The sequence below is a fragment of the Neovison vison genome, chromosome 10, assembly GCF_020171115.1.
Source record: "Neovison vison isolate M4711 chromosome 10, ASM_NN_V1, whole genome shotgun sequence".
NCBI classification, from domain to species: domain Eukaryota; kingdom Metazoa; phylum Chordata; class Mammalia; order Carnivora; family Mustelidae; genus Neogale; species Neogale vison.
In genome coordinates this window covers 61,169,440-61,189,139 of record NC_058100.1, presented here as the reverse complement: position 1 = coordinate 61,189,139, position 19,700 = coordinate 61,169,440, and the positions used below count along the sequence as shown (strand labels likewise).

At 43.9% G+C, this 19,700-nt stretch overlaps 1 protein-coding gene across 2 annotated transcripts in view; it reads right to left on the bottom strand.

Annotated features, from left to right (window-relative positions):
- WDR26 (WD repeat domain 26) overlaps positions 1-19,700 on the bottom strand; it is a 40,204-nt gene that overhangs the window by 2,840 nt on the left and 17,664 nt on the right. For both annotated transcript variants that reach the window (XM_044267425.1, XM_044267424.1), the window contains exons 7-13: positions 17,963-18,101; positions 11,453-11,593; positions 8,162-8,281; positions 6,334-6,479; positions 5,959-6,037; positions 5,564-5,693; positions 1,494-1,679 (exon numbers count right to left, since the gene is read on the bottom strand). In XM_044267425.1, coding sequence (XP_044123360.1) covers positions 1,494-1,679; positions 5,564-5,693; positions 5,959-6,037; positions 6,334-6,479; positions 8,162-8,281; positions 11,453-11,593; positions 17,963-18,101 — 941 coding nt within the window. The remainder of the gene's footprint in view (positions 1-1,493; positions 1,680-5,563; positions 5,694-5,958; positions 6,038-6,333; positions 6,480-8,161; positions 8,282-11,452; positions 11,594-17,962; positions 18,102-19,700) is intronic.

Sequence of the window (19,700 nt, the reverse complement as noted above, 5' to 3'; positions counted from 1 at the left end):
TTGCAGTATGCTAGGGTGTCATGATTTTTGAATGTCATTTTCTTCAGCCTCATCTATGTTTTCCAAAATTTCTATTCCAAACAGGTATTACTTTAATTAGTTAAAAAAAAACCAAAAACTCAAATAGGGGAAAGAACCCAGAAGATACCTACATAAACGGCATATAGCCAAATACCTAAGTTTTACAGAAACTGTCCTCCTGTTTCAGGTATCTGTGAATGTATTCCTGGGGCTGCACCTGCGCTGCCAGAACCCAAGGCAGGGCCGTGGCGGTGGAGCGGACCCCATGAGGCCCAGCTCTGGCTCCCCTGCTGCCTTGGTGTCCACGGCCACTTGCTCCACCCAATGGGGGGGCAGCACAGGCATTGTCTCTGAGCTGGGTCTGAGGTGTACCTGCTTACAAGGAAATTCTTTATCTACCTAATGTTTCTCTGTGTCTCCAAATCGAACATGGTTCCTTGAAGAACAAACTTCCAAATGACTGATAAAACGAGAGAAACAACTAGAATCATGGTTATGGATCTGTAAAACACCAGTCGTCCAGAGGGTCTTGATTCCAGCAACGGTCCCAGAGGCACACGGGCTGGTTCCGTGGGGACACGCAGACACAGGAGGGCCTGCTGGGCTCTGCACACGTGTGCAGCGGGTCTCAGTCTCACCGGCGTCCTCTTCCGGCCTGGCACGCGTACCAGACCGTGGGTGCTCCTTCTCGCTGATGTCTAGGTGGGACATGCAGGGAACAAAAGCCTCTTCATCTGTTTTCTGGGTGACTCGCTTCCTTCTAAGGAAACCAAACATTTCGCTTGCTCTGTTTCAAAGAAGAGCAGCACATCCTTCCCGTATGAGCTCTCATGGAGTCTTCCCTCCAGCGCTGCTGTCTGGCTCAACTGAGCCATGTCCTCAAGGGAAAACCCTTCCACCCGGTCTGTGCCTCTGTCTTCTCCCCCATGGAAACAGGGGAGGACCCTGCTGTCACAGGGCTGTGATGACGGTGTGCCAGCTGGCTGGACACGCTGCCTGGCCCTGAGGCGCAGGGCAGATAGCGGTGTCCTCTCTCCTGGTCATGCCCGGTGCACAGGGAACCACACGGTGTTACAGGGACTTATTCGTAAGAGCAAATCGTTCTGAAGTTGTTCAAATTTTGGAATATTAGCTAGTTCTTATGGGTGTGAAAGTAGAAAACGCTTCCTGCATCACGAAGCAAGACTTTCAAGATTTGTCGAATTGAAAAAACTAACCAGCTACACAGCTATAAATGCGGTAGCGTGCTCCCCTTTGTGCTCCCCAGTGTCACACATGTGCACACAATCGTGTACCACAGACACACAGCCACACACACACACCTGTATCTCAGGTTACTGAAACTCCTTCTGAGGAGAGAAAGTACACAGTCTCTAAAAGAGGGAGGAAATGAACTCTATCCCACACTTCCAAGTACTGTTGGGCCAGGTGTCACCAGGAAGAAACACAGGGATGGTGTGCGGTGGTGTTACCTTCGATATTCTGGTGGTCTATAAAAGGTGCTGGTCCCCATATTCTAACAGTGCCATCGTCTGAGGCGCTGGCCATCATGGATGGGATCTGTGGGTTCCAGCTCACACAGTTCACTGTGCGTGTGTGCCCTGTCAGCTCCGCGATTGGCAGTTCGCTACGTTTGTGCCAGATGTAAACCTTGTGATCTGAACAAACAGGAATTCAGAGAAAGTCAGGGAATTGACTTCAGCAAAACCAACTGATCTGAAATTTATCATCATGACACACACAACATAGGACTCAATTATTAGAACTTAATATGACGTGAATAGTTGAATAAATCACCTTATGATCACCTTTTTGACCCAACAAACTTTTCCCCTGCTAAAGCTGACTGATTCTCTCAAGTCATCATAAACTCTGCTATGTTCCTTAGTACCTGAGAGGTGGATCACAGTAAAGATCTCCTGGTGGAAACAGACAGGACAGAGCCAATAAATGCTCCGGTGATGGGCGGCGCCTGAGCTGCACTGCGCCAAGACAACGGCAGCAGGAACGTGGGCACAGCCAACCCTCTGCAGGGCGATCTCTGTGGCCGGGTGCTCGTGTTTGGCTCCGCTGCTGCGAGGTGGATGCCACGCTCCTGCCCTTTCTGGTGAGGGGGCCTGAACTGCTGAGGCCGCCTACCCAGGCTAAGTGGCCCGTAACTGGTGAGTCTTCGCCTGCTCAGGAGGACCGGACTCACCCCACTACGTAGTGAGGGTCCAACATGTTTGTGTATGAAGAGTTCTGAAAAGAGCCTGGCATAGAGTATACCCCAGGTGTCATCGCAGGTGACGGGGGCACACAGAGGGCAGATCCCGCGGGAGGCACAGGAGTGTTCCGAGTGGAGACGTGGGAGCCCCCGGGGACAAGCTTCCCACTGGGCAAACTTCAGCGTGCTGCGGGGTAGCTCATTTGTGGTAACAGAGTATGTCCTGGTTTCACAGCGTCTAACTTGAAGATGAAAGGCTGGGACTCCCTCTGAGCATTCTATGTGCATGTGGGAAGCAAGAGCCAAGACACTCACTGGAGAACTGAATTATACTTTCCTAGAAGGTATATGTTGTTCAATCATTTTCCCTTGCATAAAATCAAGTAAGCAAAAAAAGTGAAAAAGGGGATGCCTGGGTGGCTCAGTCTGTGAAGCGTCTGCCCTCAGCTCAGATTATGATCCCAGGGTTCTGGGATTGAGCCCTGGTTTGGGCTCCCTGCTCGGCGGGAAACCTGCTTCTCCCTCTCCCACTCCCTCTGCTTGTGTTCCCGCTCTCTGTCAAATAAATAAAATCTTAAAAAAACAAACAACAAAAAAACCCCAGAGAGAAAAAAACAGCAGATTAGTTACGCTTCCCCTTGAACCGAGGAAGTTCTCAAAGAAAATCACATTGAAAAGTGTGAGTGAGTGGGGACCTGCTCACCACCAGGGGGAAATACCTTGTGTGCACACACCCAAGGACGGTGTCTGCTAGAGAGGCAGCAAGCCCAAGGACAGAAGGGGTCAGGGTCAAAGTGACAGGCTTGCTGACTGAGCTCGGCTGACTGCTGTGGGCCGTGGAACCCATGGCTTGTGCTACAGTAAGAAAATAAAGCAGGGTTTTCTACACATTGCCTGCCCACTGGAAAAGCTTGCATAATGGCATAATTTTCTTGGGAAAACATTTTAATTGCTCTATTTTACACTGACATTCATGTACTTGGTGATTTGGAAGGTTCTTAGAACACATTTGTTGCAAATAAATGACAAATGGATTAACATGACCATCTTGGGACATGATGCATTCACCATGCCCAGCTGGTGTTGAAAATGTTCCTCAGGACCATTCTAAGGCACCTGAGTTGTCAGAACGCTCATCTCTTCACCTCACAGTTCATTTTTAGCCCTAAACAGAACATAATGTGGTCTGATTAATGATGATTCATCATTAGTTCAAAGTCAGTTTGGGCTTTAAAACAAAAGGACTGACATCACTAGGGATAATGGTAGCCACATGTATTCGGAAGCATTTCTAGGGCTGATGTAATGTTTAGAAAGGCTGTGGGGCATAACCAAGAGGGGAAGCCCCCCCAGAAACAGAGCTGAATGGAGCTCAGGAAAAAGACCTGGTGGGGGTGGGGAGGGCACCTAACGAGCAGGCAGAAGGCTTCGGGTGCTTGGACCGTGCCAAAAGAGGAGCCAGTGCAGAATCTGCAAGAAAATAACTGAAAAGATGTGAACTTTTCCAAAGTGTCACCTACAAACCAACTCTCCTCTCTCCTCAATCTTACCTGATTTTTTTTCTTTTAGAGAGAGTGTGAGTGGAGGGGAGACGCAGAGGGAGAGGGAGAGGGAGAGAAACCCAAGCAGACTCCCCACTGAGCATGGAGCCTGACGCAGGGCTCAATCCCATGACCATGAGATCATGACCCGAGCTGAAATCAAGAGTCAGATGCTCAAATGGCAGAGCCACCCTGGTGCCCCGACAGATTTTTTTTTTTAGAGAAAGAAAGAAATAGATACATTCCTATGCTTCACAGGACTCCCTGAAAGTCTTTGTCCTAATTCCTAAATATACCTTATACATAAAGGGAAAACTCATGTGTTAGGCTTATCCATCGAAATCAATTTTTTGTCAAGATAGGAGTGGTCAACACTTTGGATGATAAATGGAACATTGACAAAGAATCCAGTTTCCTGGTCTATGTTGTAAGACTAGATTCAGCATTTTTAAATTTTTAAAGTTTATTTATTTATTTGACAGAGAGCGAGAGAGAGACAGCGAGAGAGGGGAACACAAGCAGGGGGACTAGGAGAGGGAGCAGCAGACTCCCTGCTGAGCAGGAAGCCCGGTTCGGAGCTCCATCCCAGGACCCCAGGATCATGGCCCGAGCCGAAGGCAGACGCTTAATGACTGAGCCCCCCAGGCGCCCCTAAACTCAGTATTTTTAAAAGTGACTGAATTAATGTGCTACTGTAGTGCTCAGAGCAGCACAGCGTGCACTCAAGAAAAATGTGCTGAATGAGATTTTGCCATTATTTATGCTTCTAGCGCCTTGAAAAGCACACTTTTAATACTCAGCTTTTAGTACTTTTTAATACTCTTTTTAATACTTTTAATAGCTTTTATTTATTTATTTTTATTTTTTTAAAGATTTTATTTATTTATTTGACAGACAGAGATCACAAGTAGGCAAAGAGAGAGGAAGGGAAGTAGGCTCCCCGCTGAGCAGGGAGCCTGGTGTGGGGCTCGATCCCAGCACTCTGAGATCACGACCTGAGCCGAAGGCAGAGGCTTAACCCACTGAGCCACCCAGGCACCTCACTTTTAATAGCTTTTAATACTCAGCTATCTGTGTTGCCTATTGGAAACAATTTCTTTTTTCTTTTTTAAGATTTTTTAATTTATTTGACAGAAAGAAAGAGAGAGCAAAGTAGGCAGAGCATCAGACAGAGGCAGAGGGAGAAGGAGGCTCCCCACTGAGCAGGGAGCCTAACCTGGGATTTGATCCCAGGACCCCGGGATCATGACCTGAGTCCACTGCAGATGCTAACCCACCTGAGCCACCCAGGGGTCCCTCGATTTTAAGCAATTTCTATTTTAAATTAGACTGATGACTTTGGGAACAGGCCTGCCTGGAATACTGATGTTAGCAGGCTGGAGAGTACATGTATTTAGAAAGTAGCAGAGACAATTCTAGAATTTCAGCTTTTCTGAGACTATGAAGAATCATGAAACTAAATTACTCTCTTCGGCCATTAAAGAAACACTGCAGATCCTAACTAAAGTCGAATTTGTCTACAATCAGGTAACACATCATAATTGACCCTGAGTTCACAGATCCTACAAGCCTCTGCACACCACCACGAAGGAGTACTGATTTAACTAAATCTTGGTTTGATACAGAGGACTCAGGCATTCCAAAACGGGGAAATGAACAGTGTACTTGAAAAATAAAACTCAAATTTTTAATCTGCATTTACTCGGAGACATGGCTACCCTCATGCACTGAGACGAGGACAGAGCCCCCATGCCGTCCAGAGACACGAATCGATAGTGGCGTGCACACAACTCACCTTCACTGCCACTAGCGATGAAGTCTTCGTTATGGCCTCCGAAACATGAATGGATCGTATAAAACCCTTGCGTGACACCTTGATACTTTCTTACTAAAACTCTGTCTTGCAAGTCCCATAAATGAACTCCCTGCAGGCAAAAGAAAATAGATACACTTATTCTTCCTCAACTCAAAAAAGTTTTACACTGTGAATATCCCTTTGCCTGATGGAACATTTTCAATTCCATTACACAAAATAACGTTCTGACACATTTAAGGTTGACTTTACAAACTTAAGAATCAAACCCATAGGTGAAGTTTAAGAATTTGTAAAAATATTTATTTATATAATCATGTATCAAAAATCATGTATTTTGAACTAAGCTAAATCTTTATAATTATAATAAACTTTACCTGAGTTGCTACATTTAACAAAGCTAATCGGCCATTCTTGGAAATAGTAAAAGACATAATGGGATGATCTTCTTGTACTCTGTAACCAGAAAACAATCTGTCAAAAGCAACATACTAAAAATCAAGAACATTCAAATGACCAAAATATAAAATGTTCTAGCTTAAACACTGCAATTTTGTCTATAATCAGTATGACAAACTGTATTTCAATCAAGAAAAAAATTCTGAGTTCATGGTTACAAAGCACCACCCGACCACCAATCAATTTTAGGGTCAAGGTCAAACCAAAACATAAAAACTCTTCTCAAACAGCGAGTTCCACCACACATTTTAATACAAATCAAATAGTTATTTAACGGATAAAAAAACAGTTACATGTTCCTATCTGTAAGGTCCTCAAAGTTGTACCCCCGGATCCGCTGGTGTGTGTCTGATGCCAGAACAGTCTTGCCGTCGCTCAAGCACCAAAGGCATTGCACTCTCACCCCTTCCCAGGAATCAAGGAGGTTCCCGTCTAAATCCTGAGGAGAAATTCACTATTAACCCCATTATGAAACAGTGCTCGGAAAGCAAAGAACCAAACGAATCTCAGCAGCATCTTTTAGTAGTAAGTCTGTTTTTTCCTGTTCCACTTAATTGTTCCATAAAGTGGTTTTCATCATGAAAATGTGACTATAGGTCCAATTTCATTACAACAATACCTCAGAGGGAGGGGGACAGAATCTCTGGGAAATCCATCTTCCCTTCAATAACCTGCCAGGCACAAATAAATACAATACACACAGGGAAAGAAGAATCCCAAGTTCCAAGTGAAGGTCTCACTTCTACTGGGAAAGAATTCAAATGTTCCTTTAAAATGCACTATACTTGGATCTGTCCTCTACTATTCAGAAGTTGGGATATGGAAAAGATTACTATAAATGTTAATTACAGCTTTACAGAACTCAGAAGCTGTTAGGACATTTTAAAAACATTACCAAATTTGCAATGTGTTTTACAGATCAAAGCTCTAAGAGGCATCCCATTTCTGTTCCACAGATGGGGGAGCTGCCGAGTCCTGGGTCCTGATGGTGTCAACACCATAGGGGACAGTGGGGTCAGCAGAGATACACAGGGTCATCCTGCAGCCAAGGATTCAAGAGTAAAGGGCTTCGCTGCCGGAAGTACAGCATGGGGACCAGCGGGACTGCGAATCTCGAAGTTGCTAAGAGAATAAATCTTAAAAGTCCTCATCACAACTGTGTATGGGAACAGCTAATTTCTGTGGTGTTCATTTTCAATGCATATGAATATCAAATCATTATGTTCTACACCTGAAGCTAACATAATGCTACATGTCTATTATACCATGTTGAAGGAAAAATAAATAAAAAAATCCAAGTTGTATATTAGCCTATGGATAGAAACTCCAGAAATAACTTTTTAAACTACTGGGAAAATCACAATAGACCAATAAAGTGTATTAAGACAAATGGGGGAAGAAAAGAACTCAAGGCTCATGGCCGGCTTATCAAGACACCAGTGGTTTGCAGTGGCCGCATGGAGGCCTTTAGGCTATGTGATCTTTAGCTATACTGAATGATTTACGGAATTCATGATCTTGTTTAATCTTTGTTTAATCCTAAGACCACACGTGGAAGTGCTCACTGGCAGTGGTCCGGGCTATGATGCCAGGCACGGACATCAGACGGACAGCCATGGCAGTCTGCCTTGTCACAAGATTGGTCACTGAGTCCCTACTTTCATCACCCCATGAACCCGAGATTAATGGGGCAGACAGTAATCAGAAGTTACTTCAAATAAAGACTGGAAGGTTCTCTGGTAGTGCCCATCACCACTTTTAGTCCTCACATATTTAAGACTGTCAATTCATGAAATTCAGCAGAGTTTGGATACAAAACCTAGAGCCTCAAAAGAAGTGTTAAATATTTTCAATCCTGTACATTAGAAACTTATTTATGAAGACAAAATATTTAGTAAAATAATTTTTTAACAGTTTACCAAACTTGAAGTCTAGACTTTGTATAAGCATTTAAAAATGGTTACAAAAAGAAAAAACTGCAGAAAGTTCTACTGTACGGTACTTATTAGAAAGATAGCTAAGTAGGTCTTCACACAATCTATTTCCTAAAAGATAGCAAGTCAAGTGCATTTTTTATTTGAACAAATGGAGCAGGCCGTGGACAGGGCAGGAGGTACTCACACACTGGTAGAACTGGCCGCGCTGACCTCCAGTTACGAAGCGTTTCCCATCTGGATTCCAAGCCACGCTCGTCAAACTGTCCTCATGAGACTGGCTCATTTTTGTCCTTAGCTCTCCCGTCTACAAAGAAATAAAACTGTGGCTAAGATCTTCAAGATAGGCTTCTTCTTCTTTTTTTTTTTTTTTTAAAGATTTTATTTATTTTTTTTGTCAGAGAGAGAGCACAAGTAGGCAGAGAGGCAGAGGCAGAGAGAGAAGCAGGCTCCCTGCTGAGCAAGGAGCCCGATGTAGGACTCGATTCCAGGACCCTGGGATCATGACCTGAGCTGAAGACAGCCGCCTAACCCACTGAGCCACCCAGGCGTCCCTCAAGATAGGCTTCTTTTTTTTTTTTTTAAAAGATTTTATTTATTTATTTGAGAGAGAGAGACAGTGAGAGAGAGCATGAGCGAGGAGAAGGTCAGAGAGCGAAGCAGACTCCCCATGGAGCTGGGAGCCCGATGTGGGACTCGATCCCGGGACTCCAGGATCACGCCCTGAGCCGAAGGCAGTCGTCCAACCAACTGAGCCACCCAGGTGTCCCTCAAGATAGGCTTCTAAAAAATAGTAACTGGGATATCAGGTTCGTTTGGTGTTCCTAACAAGAGAAACAAACTATTCTAACTGGACTTACAAAAAAACCAACCAACCAACCAACAAGACTGCAGTGCTCAGAGGAGGAAGAATCGGGAGCTCAACAATGCTCTACACAGGCGACTCCAACAATAGATCTGATGACAGAACCTCTAATAAAACTCTCATTCTCAATTACATTTATAAATCAAATCATATTTTCTTGTCAGCAGCTCAGTGCTACACGCTCTTCTCCCTGCGAGATCCCCCTACTTGTCCATGTCCCAGACTGCCAGTAGCAGTTCCTCAAGAACATGATGAATGGACAGAAAAACTAGGTCCTTGAACTAAGGCAAGGGGGCAGCAGTTCTCAATTATGTGAAATTTCATATCTGAGATGCTAGAAAGGTAGTAGGGAAGATGGGAAGAGAGAAATGAAAATTATTTTTCTGATATCTAATTTCATCTCAACTAAAAGTACAGAAAAGAAGCTTTTGTACAGTTTAGCATAGCTGTTTTAAAGGATTCCCAAGTAAGAAAGACTATTTACTGGTTACAACCCGAAGATGCCCATCTGTTATTTTTTCTAAGTTACTGAACTTAGAAGGTAGACACATACCATTTAATCTAGTCTTGATTCCATTTTGTTCATGGATTAGAAATAGGATCTGAGAGATAATAGCTGCCCTTGGCATAATAAAAAGTACCTGGGCATAATTTTCCTGTCAGAAATGGGTAATCAAAAGTAAAAAAAAAAAAAAAAAAAGTGAAAACAAAGTGTATGATCAGGGAACAGGGGCAAGTACTAAAGCAAAGAAGGCATGAAAACAGAAAGCCAGAGGTCTCCCTTTACACTGGAAAAAAAAAAAATCAGCAATTTAAAAATCTTCCCCCATGCTGCTAATAGGTCTCATCCATTTATCTTTTTTGGACTGCTGGGTAGAAACAGTTTTAAGTTCAGAATCCCACATACACATGCAGAGGCTGAATCTTCCGCATTTTGTGTTCACACATACGTTAACACACTAAGTGCTGAGGCAGAAACAGTCTTTTCTTCTGCTGTGCTGATGACAGTGGGTATATGAGGGAGTTGATCATGAGCAAACGACTGCACGATAGGAGGAACAATGTGAAAACTGACTGAAAACCCAGCCTGTAAAGTAATGCACAAACAGTTCAGCTACAACATCCTCTAACTGTCTAGAAACTCAGAACTGACTCACAGGAGGACTAGAGACACCATCAATTTCGAGTCTATTACTAGAGGATCAGGACTCCACACATCTTCTCTTGAGGGGCAAACAAAAAGCTTTAATGGGAAAAACAACAACAACAACAACCCATTTTGTCTTTTAGGTCAGATTCATCCCAGTCTGTTCTACTGAGAGAAAGAAGTCTCCTCCTCTGGGCTTTGCTGCCCCCGAACCCAATCACAAACACTGATGACACACTGGTTTGATAAAAATGGCCTAAAGGCATTTGGGGAACAACTGGGGATTTTTAACTATGAAACAAAAATTAGATATTAGAGAATGATAGCTAACGTTCTTGAAAAAGCTGTTATTTTTTAGAAGGTACATGCTTCAGTATTTGGTATCAAACATCACATCTATAATTTCCTTCCAAATGTTTTGGACATGGATGTGTGTGTGTACACGTCTACATGCATGCAAGCGTGTCCACACAAAATATACAGAATGGTCAACACAGAATCCCAGGTGGTGGGCAAGGGTTACCACTGTATTCCACTCTTCTCAATATTCAATGACCTTCCTACTGAAAAGCTAGGGTTGAAACGTTAAGTAGTTAAGTAAGCAGTAAGAAGACTGCTATGTAACAGCAGAGCAGGAATTACAGCGGATCACCCTCAGGGACATCTCAGTATTCGCTCTGTCCTTTGCATGCTTGTGTGTAGTTTTAGCTCTACTCTCTCCGTACAAACCAAGTCACATACAAACCAACTCACAGTCCTACCCTATCAGTGCACAACAGTACCCTCAGACCACAGCATGGACCATGCCCTCACCTCGGGGCAGAAAAATGAAAAGAATAGCATCTAACCAGCCACCTTACAGAAAGAAGTTAAAAAAATTAAATCAGAATTATAAGGTCTTCAAAACACCGTACAAAAATAATGGAACTAAATGCTAATTTTTGTAAAACAACAACAAAGGGATCCTGGATGAAGGTCAAGTTTGGGTTTACAAACAGGAAGAGAGCCCTTAATAAAAGCACTGAAACATCATTACTTTTCCTGAACTAGATCAACATATAAAACAGTTAAGGAGATGACAGTATGACCGCCACCAAAACGAGAGCTCTGGCTCCCTGCAGACGTTTGCACACTTGAAAAGGTTAAGTTTCATATACAATCATCAGATTATGAGACCATCGTAAAAATCTGCTTGTAGAAAAAGTACCACAGTAAACAGTAGGAATTCCACAGCACAAAGCACAACATTCCTGAAAATACTCTTTCGTCCTTCTTTTAAATACTCTTATGCTCAGCATGACATTTGGGTTGCTAAGCGTGGACACCTGGGCTCTGTCACGTGGGACCCACTCTGGTTGCTGAGGCTGGGTGGCTGGCTGTGTTCTAGCGAGCATAAAGCTACAAGGAATGCGTGCAGGATGGGCCCACTGAACGGAAAGGCTCAAGGACGGATGGAACGTGCTCACTTGGACATTCCAAAGCCACAGCTCAGAGCAGTCGTCTGGGCCACAAGCAACAAGGTAGCTGTCGTCCGGACTCCACGCGATGTAGGAGACGCCGTAAGCATGTCCTTCTAAGGTTTTGAGCAGTTTTAGCAGGTGTGTATCCTAGGAGGGAAGGACACGACTTGGTTAGAGTCCCCAAAGTCCCCAGTTTTCTGGCATCAGAACTGGAACAGCAGTAAGCATCTATTTGGACAGTGTAATGGACTCTGAGGAGGTGCTCACAGATTCACCAACGTTCCCTCCCCAAAGATCCGACAGCTCATGTCATAAAGCCTCACTCACGCTGTGACATCTCGTGGGCATCTACTCCACGCCAGGCATGGTGTGCCAGATGGAACTCTAACGATGACACAGGCTTTATGCCCGTGAGGCTTCTGAGGAAACCAAAAGCACTAAGAGCGACCTCTCATTTATTTCTGAAAACACTTGACTGAGATAAAACTTCTGCACCACAGAATGCACCCTTTCCAGTACACAATCCCATGACCTTGAGTATGTTCAAAGAGTTATGCGGCCACCACTGCTATCCAAGCTGAGAACTTTCTCATCGCCCCCATGAAGCTCACACTTGTTAGCAGTTCTTTCCTGTCCCCTACACTCCCTTCTCCACAGACTTGCCCGTTCTGGACATTTCACCCATATGGGATCCTACAACGTGGGGTGTTCTGTAACTGGCTTCTCTCGCTCAGCGGAATGTTCCAGAGTTCATCCATGCTGGAGCGTGCATCCCTCCTTTCCATTGGTCGATAGTCCATTTCATGGATCTACCCTCTTTTGTTCATTCATTCAGCAGCCGATGAGCATCTGGCCTGTCTCCAGCTTCAGCTACTATACACAATGCTGCTAGGACTGCACAGACTCTGGGCACACGTGCCAGAGCAGAGCCACAGGCTCTAGGTGTCGTGTTCTGAGGAATCACCAACTGTCTCCTGAGTGGCCGCTACTAAGTTGCTCCTCGGAATGAGTGCTGGCCACCAACACTACTTTGGCCAGGTCTCCTAACCCGAAGGCTATGTGTCCCTTCCCTGCCCCATATGACAGGGATGGAGACCAAGACCACCCTGGTGAGAGCTGCTGGCCTCTCAGTAGAACGGACACCTCTGCTTGAGGTTAAGGGGCTCAATTTCCCTGTAAGGGGCAAGCTGCTGAAGATTTTTAAGCTGGTGAATACATAACAAGGGTGTCTGGTTTTAGGAGGAGAACATGCATGATGATGTGGCAGATGAATCAGAATGAACAGATCAGGACACGGACACCCCAAAAGGGCCAACACAAGCCACTACGGTCACAAGAAACGAGGTCCCAAACTAACATAGTGTGGACTCCGAGAGGTCAGACCAGAATGTACTTGGGATGTAAAATACATAAGACAGAATGAGACGAGAAATGTCCAAAGACCACCTGCAGGTTTCTGTTGTATGGGGCAGGATGTGCACAGCAAACAGAACAAGAGGGACTTGGCTGGAGGTGGTTAAAAGTGACTAAGTGTTAGACTTTGGTCAAAGATGGACTGAGACTGGTACCATGCCTGTGGAATTCTGATGGTGAGGACCCAGAAACAGTTAAAAATGGGTCTGGGTGGTGCCTGGGTTGCTCAGTCGGTTGGGCATCTGACTTTGGCTCAGGACATGATCTCGGGGTCCTGGGACAGAGCCCTCAGTTGGGCTCTGTACTCAGAGGGGGCATCCACTTCTCCCTCTGCTCTGGCCCCCTGCCCCACTCGTGCCTCTTTCTTCCTCAAATACAATCTTAAAAAAGGGGGGGGGGAGAATGAGTCTGGAACTCCTCTGATAAAACTAGGTTGGGAATTTTTTTGTCAGAAATGTCACTAACAAGTGGATGTGTTTAATATACCGACCCTACGTTTATTATTTATTCTATCACCTAGTCCAGACCACCATGTCTGATAAAAACTAGCTAACACCGTCACTGCTTCTGACCCCTCGCCAGGAGAAGGCAAACAGGGCAGGGGTTTGTGCAAGAGTGTGGTACCACTGGTCAGAGAGGCCGCCATCACTGAGCAAGCAGGATGCCTGGGCTTTGGGATGGTGCTTCGGACCCACACAGTCTCTTCTAAACTGATGATAAATGACCTCAGAAGTATTTAACTAAAACACTAATTTAGCACATTAATATAATCCTGTAAAAAACTAAAAATGGGGATATGAATGCTAGATCTTCACAAGTACAGTGTCTCTACACTAACCTATGTCAAGTGGAAATACCATGTTCATGGAATCCACTTAACTGTCCTCAGATTTTGGGTCAGAGAATGGGCAAAATGTTTTTGGGGAGCAAAGGTAAAAAAAAAACCTGTTAAAAGAAACCAGGTTTTGGGATCACATCACCTCAAATCTTTTTTTCTTCTTTAAGGAGGCGTGGGACCCAACTCAGGGCTCGATCCCATGACCCTGAGATCACGACCTGAGCTGAGGTCAAGAGTCAGATGCTTAACCAATTGAGCCACCAGATGTATCCATTACCTCAAATCTTAATGTCCTTCACCATGTGTTGTTTTTCATCCATTAAAACACATACACAAAACACACATACTCAAAAAGATCACCAATTTTCTTTTAAGTTTTTCCAAACAGTATTTGACATAATAAAATACTATCATACTAAACTCTCAAATCCATGGCATCTCAGATTGGAGTGAAAGCATTAACTCTACGTTTCCCAAGCTAACCTGGCCATAAAAGCCCTTTACTCCTAACACCTACTCTGACAAAGGCACTCTGGTCTAAACTCCTTAGCCAAGTGCACCAGATCCTCCTGGACTGGTGGCCTCCAACTCTGCTAACCTCATCTCCTACACTGCATTGTAACCCTGAGACTGCCCAAATGCCAGCCACGTTTTCCTTTCCCATGTCCTGCAGGGGACAGTACTAACTGGTTTGCCTCGGTAATAGCTGACTCCTTCTGCTAGGACTCACTTGTCTTACTTTCCACTTCCAATGGGTTTCTCCTTTGAGCCCCTGTAGCACCCATCACAGAACAATTACTCTGTAATTGTTATGAACTTGTGGTAAAGCCTCACCGTAAGCTTGCACTCAACAAATATGTGCTAAGTGAAGGACATGGTTATATACTGCTGCCAAAAGAAATCGTAATAAAGCACAATTTAGTATGCTTTCTGTTCAGATATCTTGCAAATAATTGCTGAAATACAACTCCTCAGAACAGTGTTCAGAAGCCACAACTAGATCCACACTGTTTCTCTAGTCTAATTTCCCACTCTTTGCCTTACTCATCTTATTCTCTTATCTGACGGTGGGGGAGGGCAAGATCCCTCCCTTCCCAGAATGCCCTCTCCTGTCCCCACCTGTGTTGTGCCTGTCAAGGCTCAGACCAGGTGCTCTCACCTGGGCAGCATTCTGCACTTTCACAACACTCTGCACATCCTGTGTGAACCGTACTTCAGGGTGTAAATTACTTCCCTTTCTACATCGTGTGTTCCTTTCCCAGATGTCACTCTGCAGCCTACAAGCAGTCACTTAGGGAAGAGGCAGGGATTCTTGAACTTAAATGTGAGGACAAACGCACATCTCTATTTCTGGCTGAAATTCAGTATTTCCTTCAGTCCTGAATGAAGGCAATAGCCAAGGTGGCACCAGGTGAGACACAGGTGCATCAGCCTTCTATATATCAGGGGACTGTTAATATAGAAGTCTCCAGTATTTTCATACAGTATCACAGCTATTGCAGCTATCTCAAAATCTTTATGCTCATCACTACTTCAAAATTTGATGGTGGTTAGAGCTCTTGCTAGAATTTGCTGTTTAATGTGTTAATAAAAAAGCAACATGGCGGGGGCCTGGGTGGCTCAGTCAGTTAAGTGTCTGTCTTTGGGTCAGGTCATGTTCCCAGGGTCCTGGGATCGAGTCCTGCGTCGGGCTCCCTGCTCAGTGGGGAGTATTCCTTTCCCTCTATACCTCCCTCTGCTCATGTTCTCTCTGTTAAGTAAATAAATAAAATCTTAAAAAAAAAATAGCGCAACATAATTGTTATACTGGATTTGTTTTTTTTACTATTTAATAACTATATTTCAATAATTGGGTTTCCTAGATAATTAATATTATCCCACTTGGGTTTACTACATGTTTTAAGCATTTAACAACATTACTCGGGGGGAGGGCGTTGTCCCTAGAGCCATCAGAGTGTCAGAGTACTACACGGTACCAGGAAAGGAAGCCTGCTTCATGGCAAAGAACAGGTCTTACTACCTTTCATCATTCATAGGATATTACAGGTACACAAATATTGGGGTATGTTCTCAACTCGATTTTTTTTTTTTAAAGGAAACTCTATACCCAGTGTAGGGGCTTGAATTCCCAACCCAGAGATTGAGAATTAAATGCTCTACTGACTGAGCCAGCTAGGCACCTTTGATTCTTTTTTATTTAACCATTTTATTTGTCAGAGAGCACAGGGAGCAGCAAAGGCAGAGGGAGCCCGACACAGGACTCCATTTTGGGACCATGAGATCATGACCTGAGCTAAAGGCAGATGCTTAACCAACCAAGCCACCCAGATGCCCTGCACCTGTCCCCTGACCATTCTTTTTAAAAAATATTTCCTTCTATGGCCCATTTTGTCTATTTTTTTTTTAAAGATTTTTTAAAATTTTATTTTATTTGACAGACAGAGATCACAAGTAGGCAGAGAGGCAGGCAGAGAGAGAGAGAGGAGGAAGCAGGCTCCCTGCTGAGCAGAGAGGCTGATGCGGAACTCGATCCCAGGACCCTGAGATCATGACCTGAGCCGAAGGCAGCGGCTTAACTCACTGAACCACCCAGGTGCCCCGTCTATTTTTTTTTTAAATGTAAAAAGTCGGGATGCCTGGGTGGCTCAGTTGGTTAAGCAACTGCCTTTGGCTCAGGTCATGATCCCAGCGTCCTGGGATCGAGTCCCACATTGGGCTCCTTGCTCCGCGGGGAGCCTGCTTCTCTCTCTGCCTCTGCTGCCACACTGCCTGCCTGTGTGCACTCTCTCTCTCTCTCTCTCTGGCAAATAAATAAGTAAAATATTAAAAAAAAAAAGTAAAAAGTCCACAACTTTATTTGGGACAAATATTATATTCTAATTCTAATTAAAAAATTTTTTGGGGGGGAAGATTTTATTTATTTGACAGAGAGAGAGAGATCACAAGTAGGCAGAGACAGAGGGGGAAGCAGGCTCCTTGCTGAGCAGAAAGCCCGATGTGGGGCTTGATCCCAGGGCTTGATTGAGATCATGACCTAAGCTGAAAGCAGAGGCTTAACCTACCAAGCCACTCAGGCGCCCCTAATTCTAAATTTTTAAAATAAGATTACTTAGTTATGATTTAAACCAAATATTTCTCCTTAACTTATTCGGCATATACTTCTTTTGATAGGTCAATAAATGTCCCACTGGCTAAAAGAAACAAATACTTTTTTCTACAAATCTGTAAGTCATCTTGTTATAAACAATGACAAAAATCTGATTTTAGAGAGAACTCAGAATTTTAAATCCAAAATACAGTATTTTTTGTATATAAGGTGGAGGGGTTGTTCAACAGAAGTTCCACAAATCACACAAGACAGGGGCGCCTGGGTGGCTTAGTGGGTTAAAACCTCTGCCTTTGGCTTAGGTCATGATCCCAGGGTTCTGGGATCGAGCTCTGCATTGGGCTCTCTGCTCGGCAGGGAGCCTGCTTCCCCCTGCCCCGCCCCACCTGCCTCTCTGCCTACTTGTGATCTCTGTGAAATTAAAAAAAAAAAAAAAAAAATTACACAAGACAATGAAAGATTTCAGAAGGCAAACGGTAATGAGTCCTTCCGACCTTGTGACAAAATGGTAAATTGAATATTAACAACAAAGGTACAAACTGGGGGCGCCTGGGTGGCTCAGTGGGTTAAAGCCTCTGCCTTCGGCTCAGGTCATGATCTCAGGGTCCTGGGATCGAGCCCCACATCAGGCTCTCTGCTCAGTGGGGAGCCTGCTTCCTCCTCTCTCTCTGTCTGCCTCTCTGCTTGCTTGTGATCTCTGTCTGTCAAATAAATAAATAAAATATTAAAAAAAAAAAAAAAGGTACAAACTGGCAAGGGGCATGAAGAGCAGTAGGTCTGAAGTACAGCTCTTCCTGGATCTGGGTCTACCTGTACCACTCACTAGCTTGGACAGCCTGGGCACTTAATATCTACCTCAGTTTCCGGATCTGAAAACAAGAGACGTGAATGCCCCACAGAGGTATTCTGAGGACCAAACCAGACTGTACACACACAGATTATGAACACAATCACCAGCACACACTCTGTATCTATCTACATATGCCATCTAGAAAACACAGGAAGAGGTAAGACATGACAAAAATGACAGCGAGATGCTCTTAGAAGACACTTACATATACACACTTAAAACCTATGTAATTAGGTTTTAGATGAACTACCCTTTTGTAGTCTACAAACACACACACACATACACACCCACGCACACTGGAGTACCTACCGGATCAACTTGCCATATGATAACCGTGGTATCTTTCGATCCTGTTGCTAGTTTCGTGCCATCATTGGAGAATTTACAGAACCATACTTCATTACAATGCTCCGTAAGTATCTGCTGAGTATAACATGGGAACTGCCTCCTAAAACAAAGAAGTCCACACATAGTTATTATTTCAAAATAGAGTAATCTAATATTGAAAAAGGTGAAAAAAATGAAACTTCTTTAGACATAAAAACTTTAAAATAAGATATGAATGCTTTGCAGATCTTCATCAAGTTTACAGTGGTATGTTGAAAAAAGATTATTACAACATCAGTCAAGGCAATCTTAGGGGAAATCAGTAATCTGAAGTCTGGTTCAATGTACAATTTATTCTTTTTTCCCTTCTCAAGATTAAAGAAGAGTAAAAGTATGTGTCCATCACAGAATTTTTTCATCTGATTAAAGTCAACTCATATAAATAAAAATTAATAATCAGGTTTCAGGTTTGTTTAAGTTGGCTGGCATCATGAGGAATGCGCATTTTTATTTACATAAAAGCAACCTGACTTAAAAAGAGACAAGGCACTCCCCTTGGACAAGCTTGGGTCACAAGCTTTCATGTCTTCGGCAAGTTATTTCCCTCCTGAGCCTCAGTTCCCTTGTCTAGAAAAGGAGAGTAATATACACCTAACAGGGTTCTTCTAAGGACTAGAAAAACATCTATGATTCCTGGAACGCAACAGATACAAGTGATTATTGATATACTTCGGTGCAAGCAGAGAAGAAGTGCACCAGAGGGAAGGGGCTGCAGGGACTAAGAATAAAGCCTTAAGAACAGGGACAGCAGGGGCACCTGGGTGGCTCAGTGGGTTAAAGCCCTTGCCTTTGACTCGGGTCGTCATCCCAGGGTCCTGGGATTGAGCCCCACATCAGGCTCTCTGCTTGGTGGGGAGCCTGCTTCCCCCCTCTCTCTGTCAAATAAATAAATCTGTGATCTCTGTCAAATAAATAAATAAATAAATATCTTATTAAAACAACAACAACAACAAACAAACATACCCCCTTCTATCCTCCTCCAACTCGATGGCAGCAGCCTTCCTTAGAGCTTCCTGCACTGACTTTGGAAGGTTACACGCCAAACTGCCTAACCCAGAAGCCCTGGCTGTGCATGCTGCCGAGCACTGAAATGTATCCAGGACACCTGAGGAACAGGATCAGTAAATCTAACTTTAATTTCTTTATGTTTGAATTTAAATGGCTACATGTAATCAGTGGCTACTTTTTGGATAGTATAGTCCTCTGTTAGAATCTCTGCGATCATAGAAAAGTTATTTGAACATTAGTGGATAAACTTTTCTTTCTTGTGGGGGGAAGGGGCAGAGGGAGAGAGAATCACAAGCTGACTCTGTGGTGAGCGTGGAGTCCAACACGGGGCTCAATCTCTCGACTCTGAGATCATGACCTGAGCGGAAACCAAGAAGTGGATGTTTAACTGACTGAGCCACCCAGGAACCCCACAAAGGTTTCTCTTTTGAACCAAAGTACAGGTGACATGTAACAGTACATCAGTTTCCGCTGTACAATAGTACTCTACCACTCTATATACACACAGAACACACACACCACAGTGCATTACAGTATCATCCACTAGATTACCTATGCTGTACTTTTCATCCCCATAACTTGATAAACTTTTAAGTTTATCCTGAAAAATGATCTTCCCTGTTTTTTCCCCAATCTATAATTTAAAAATTTA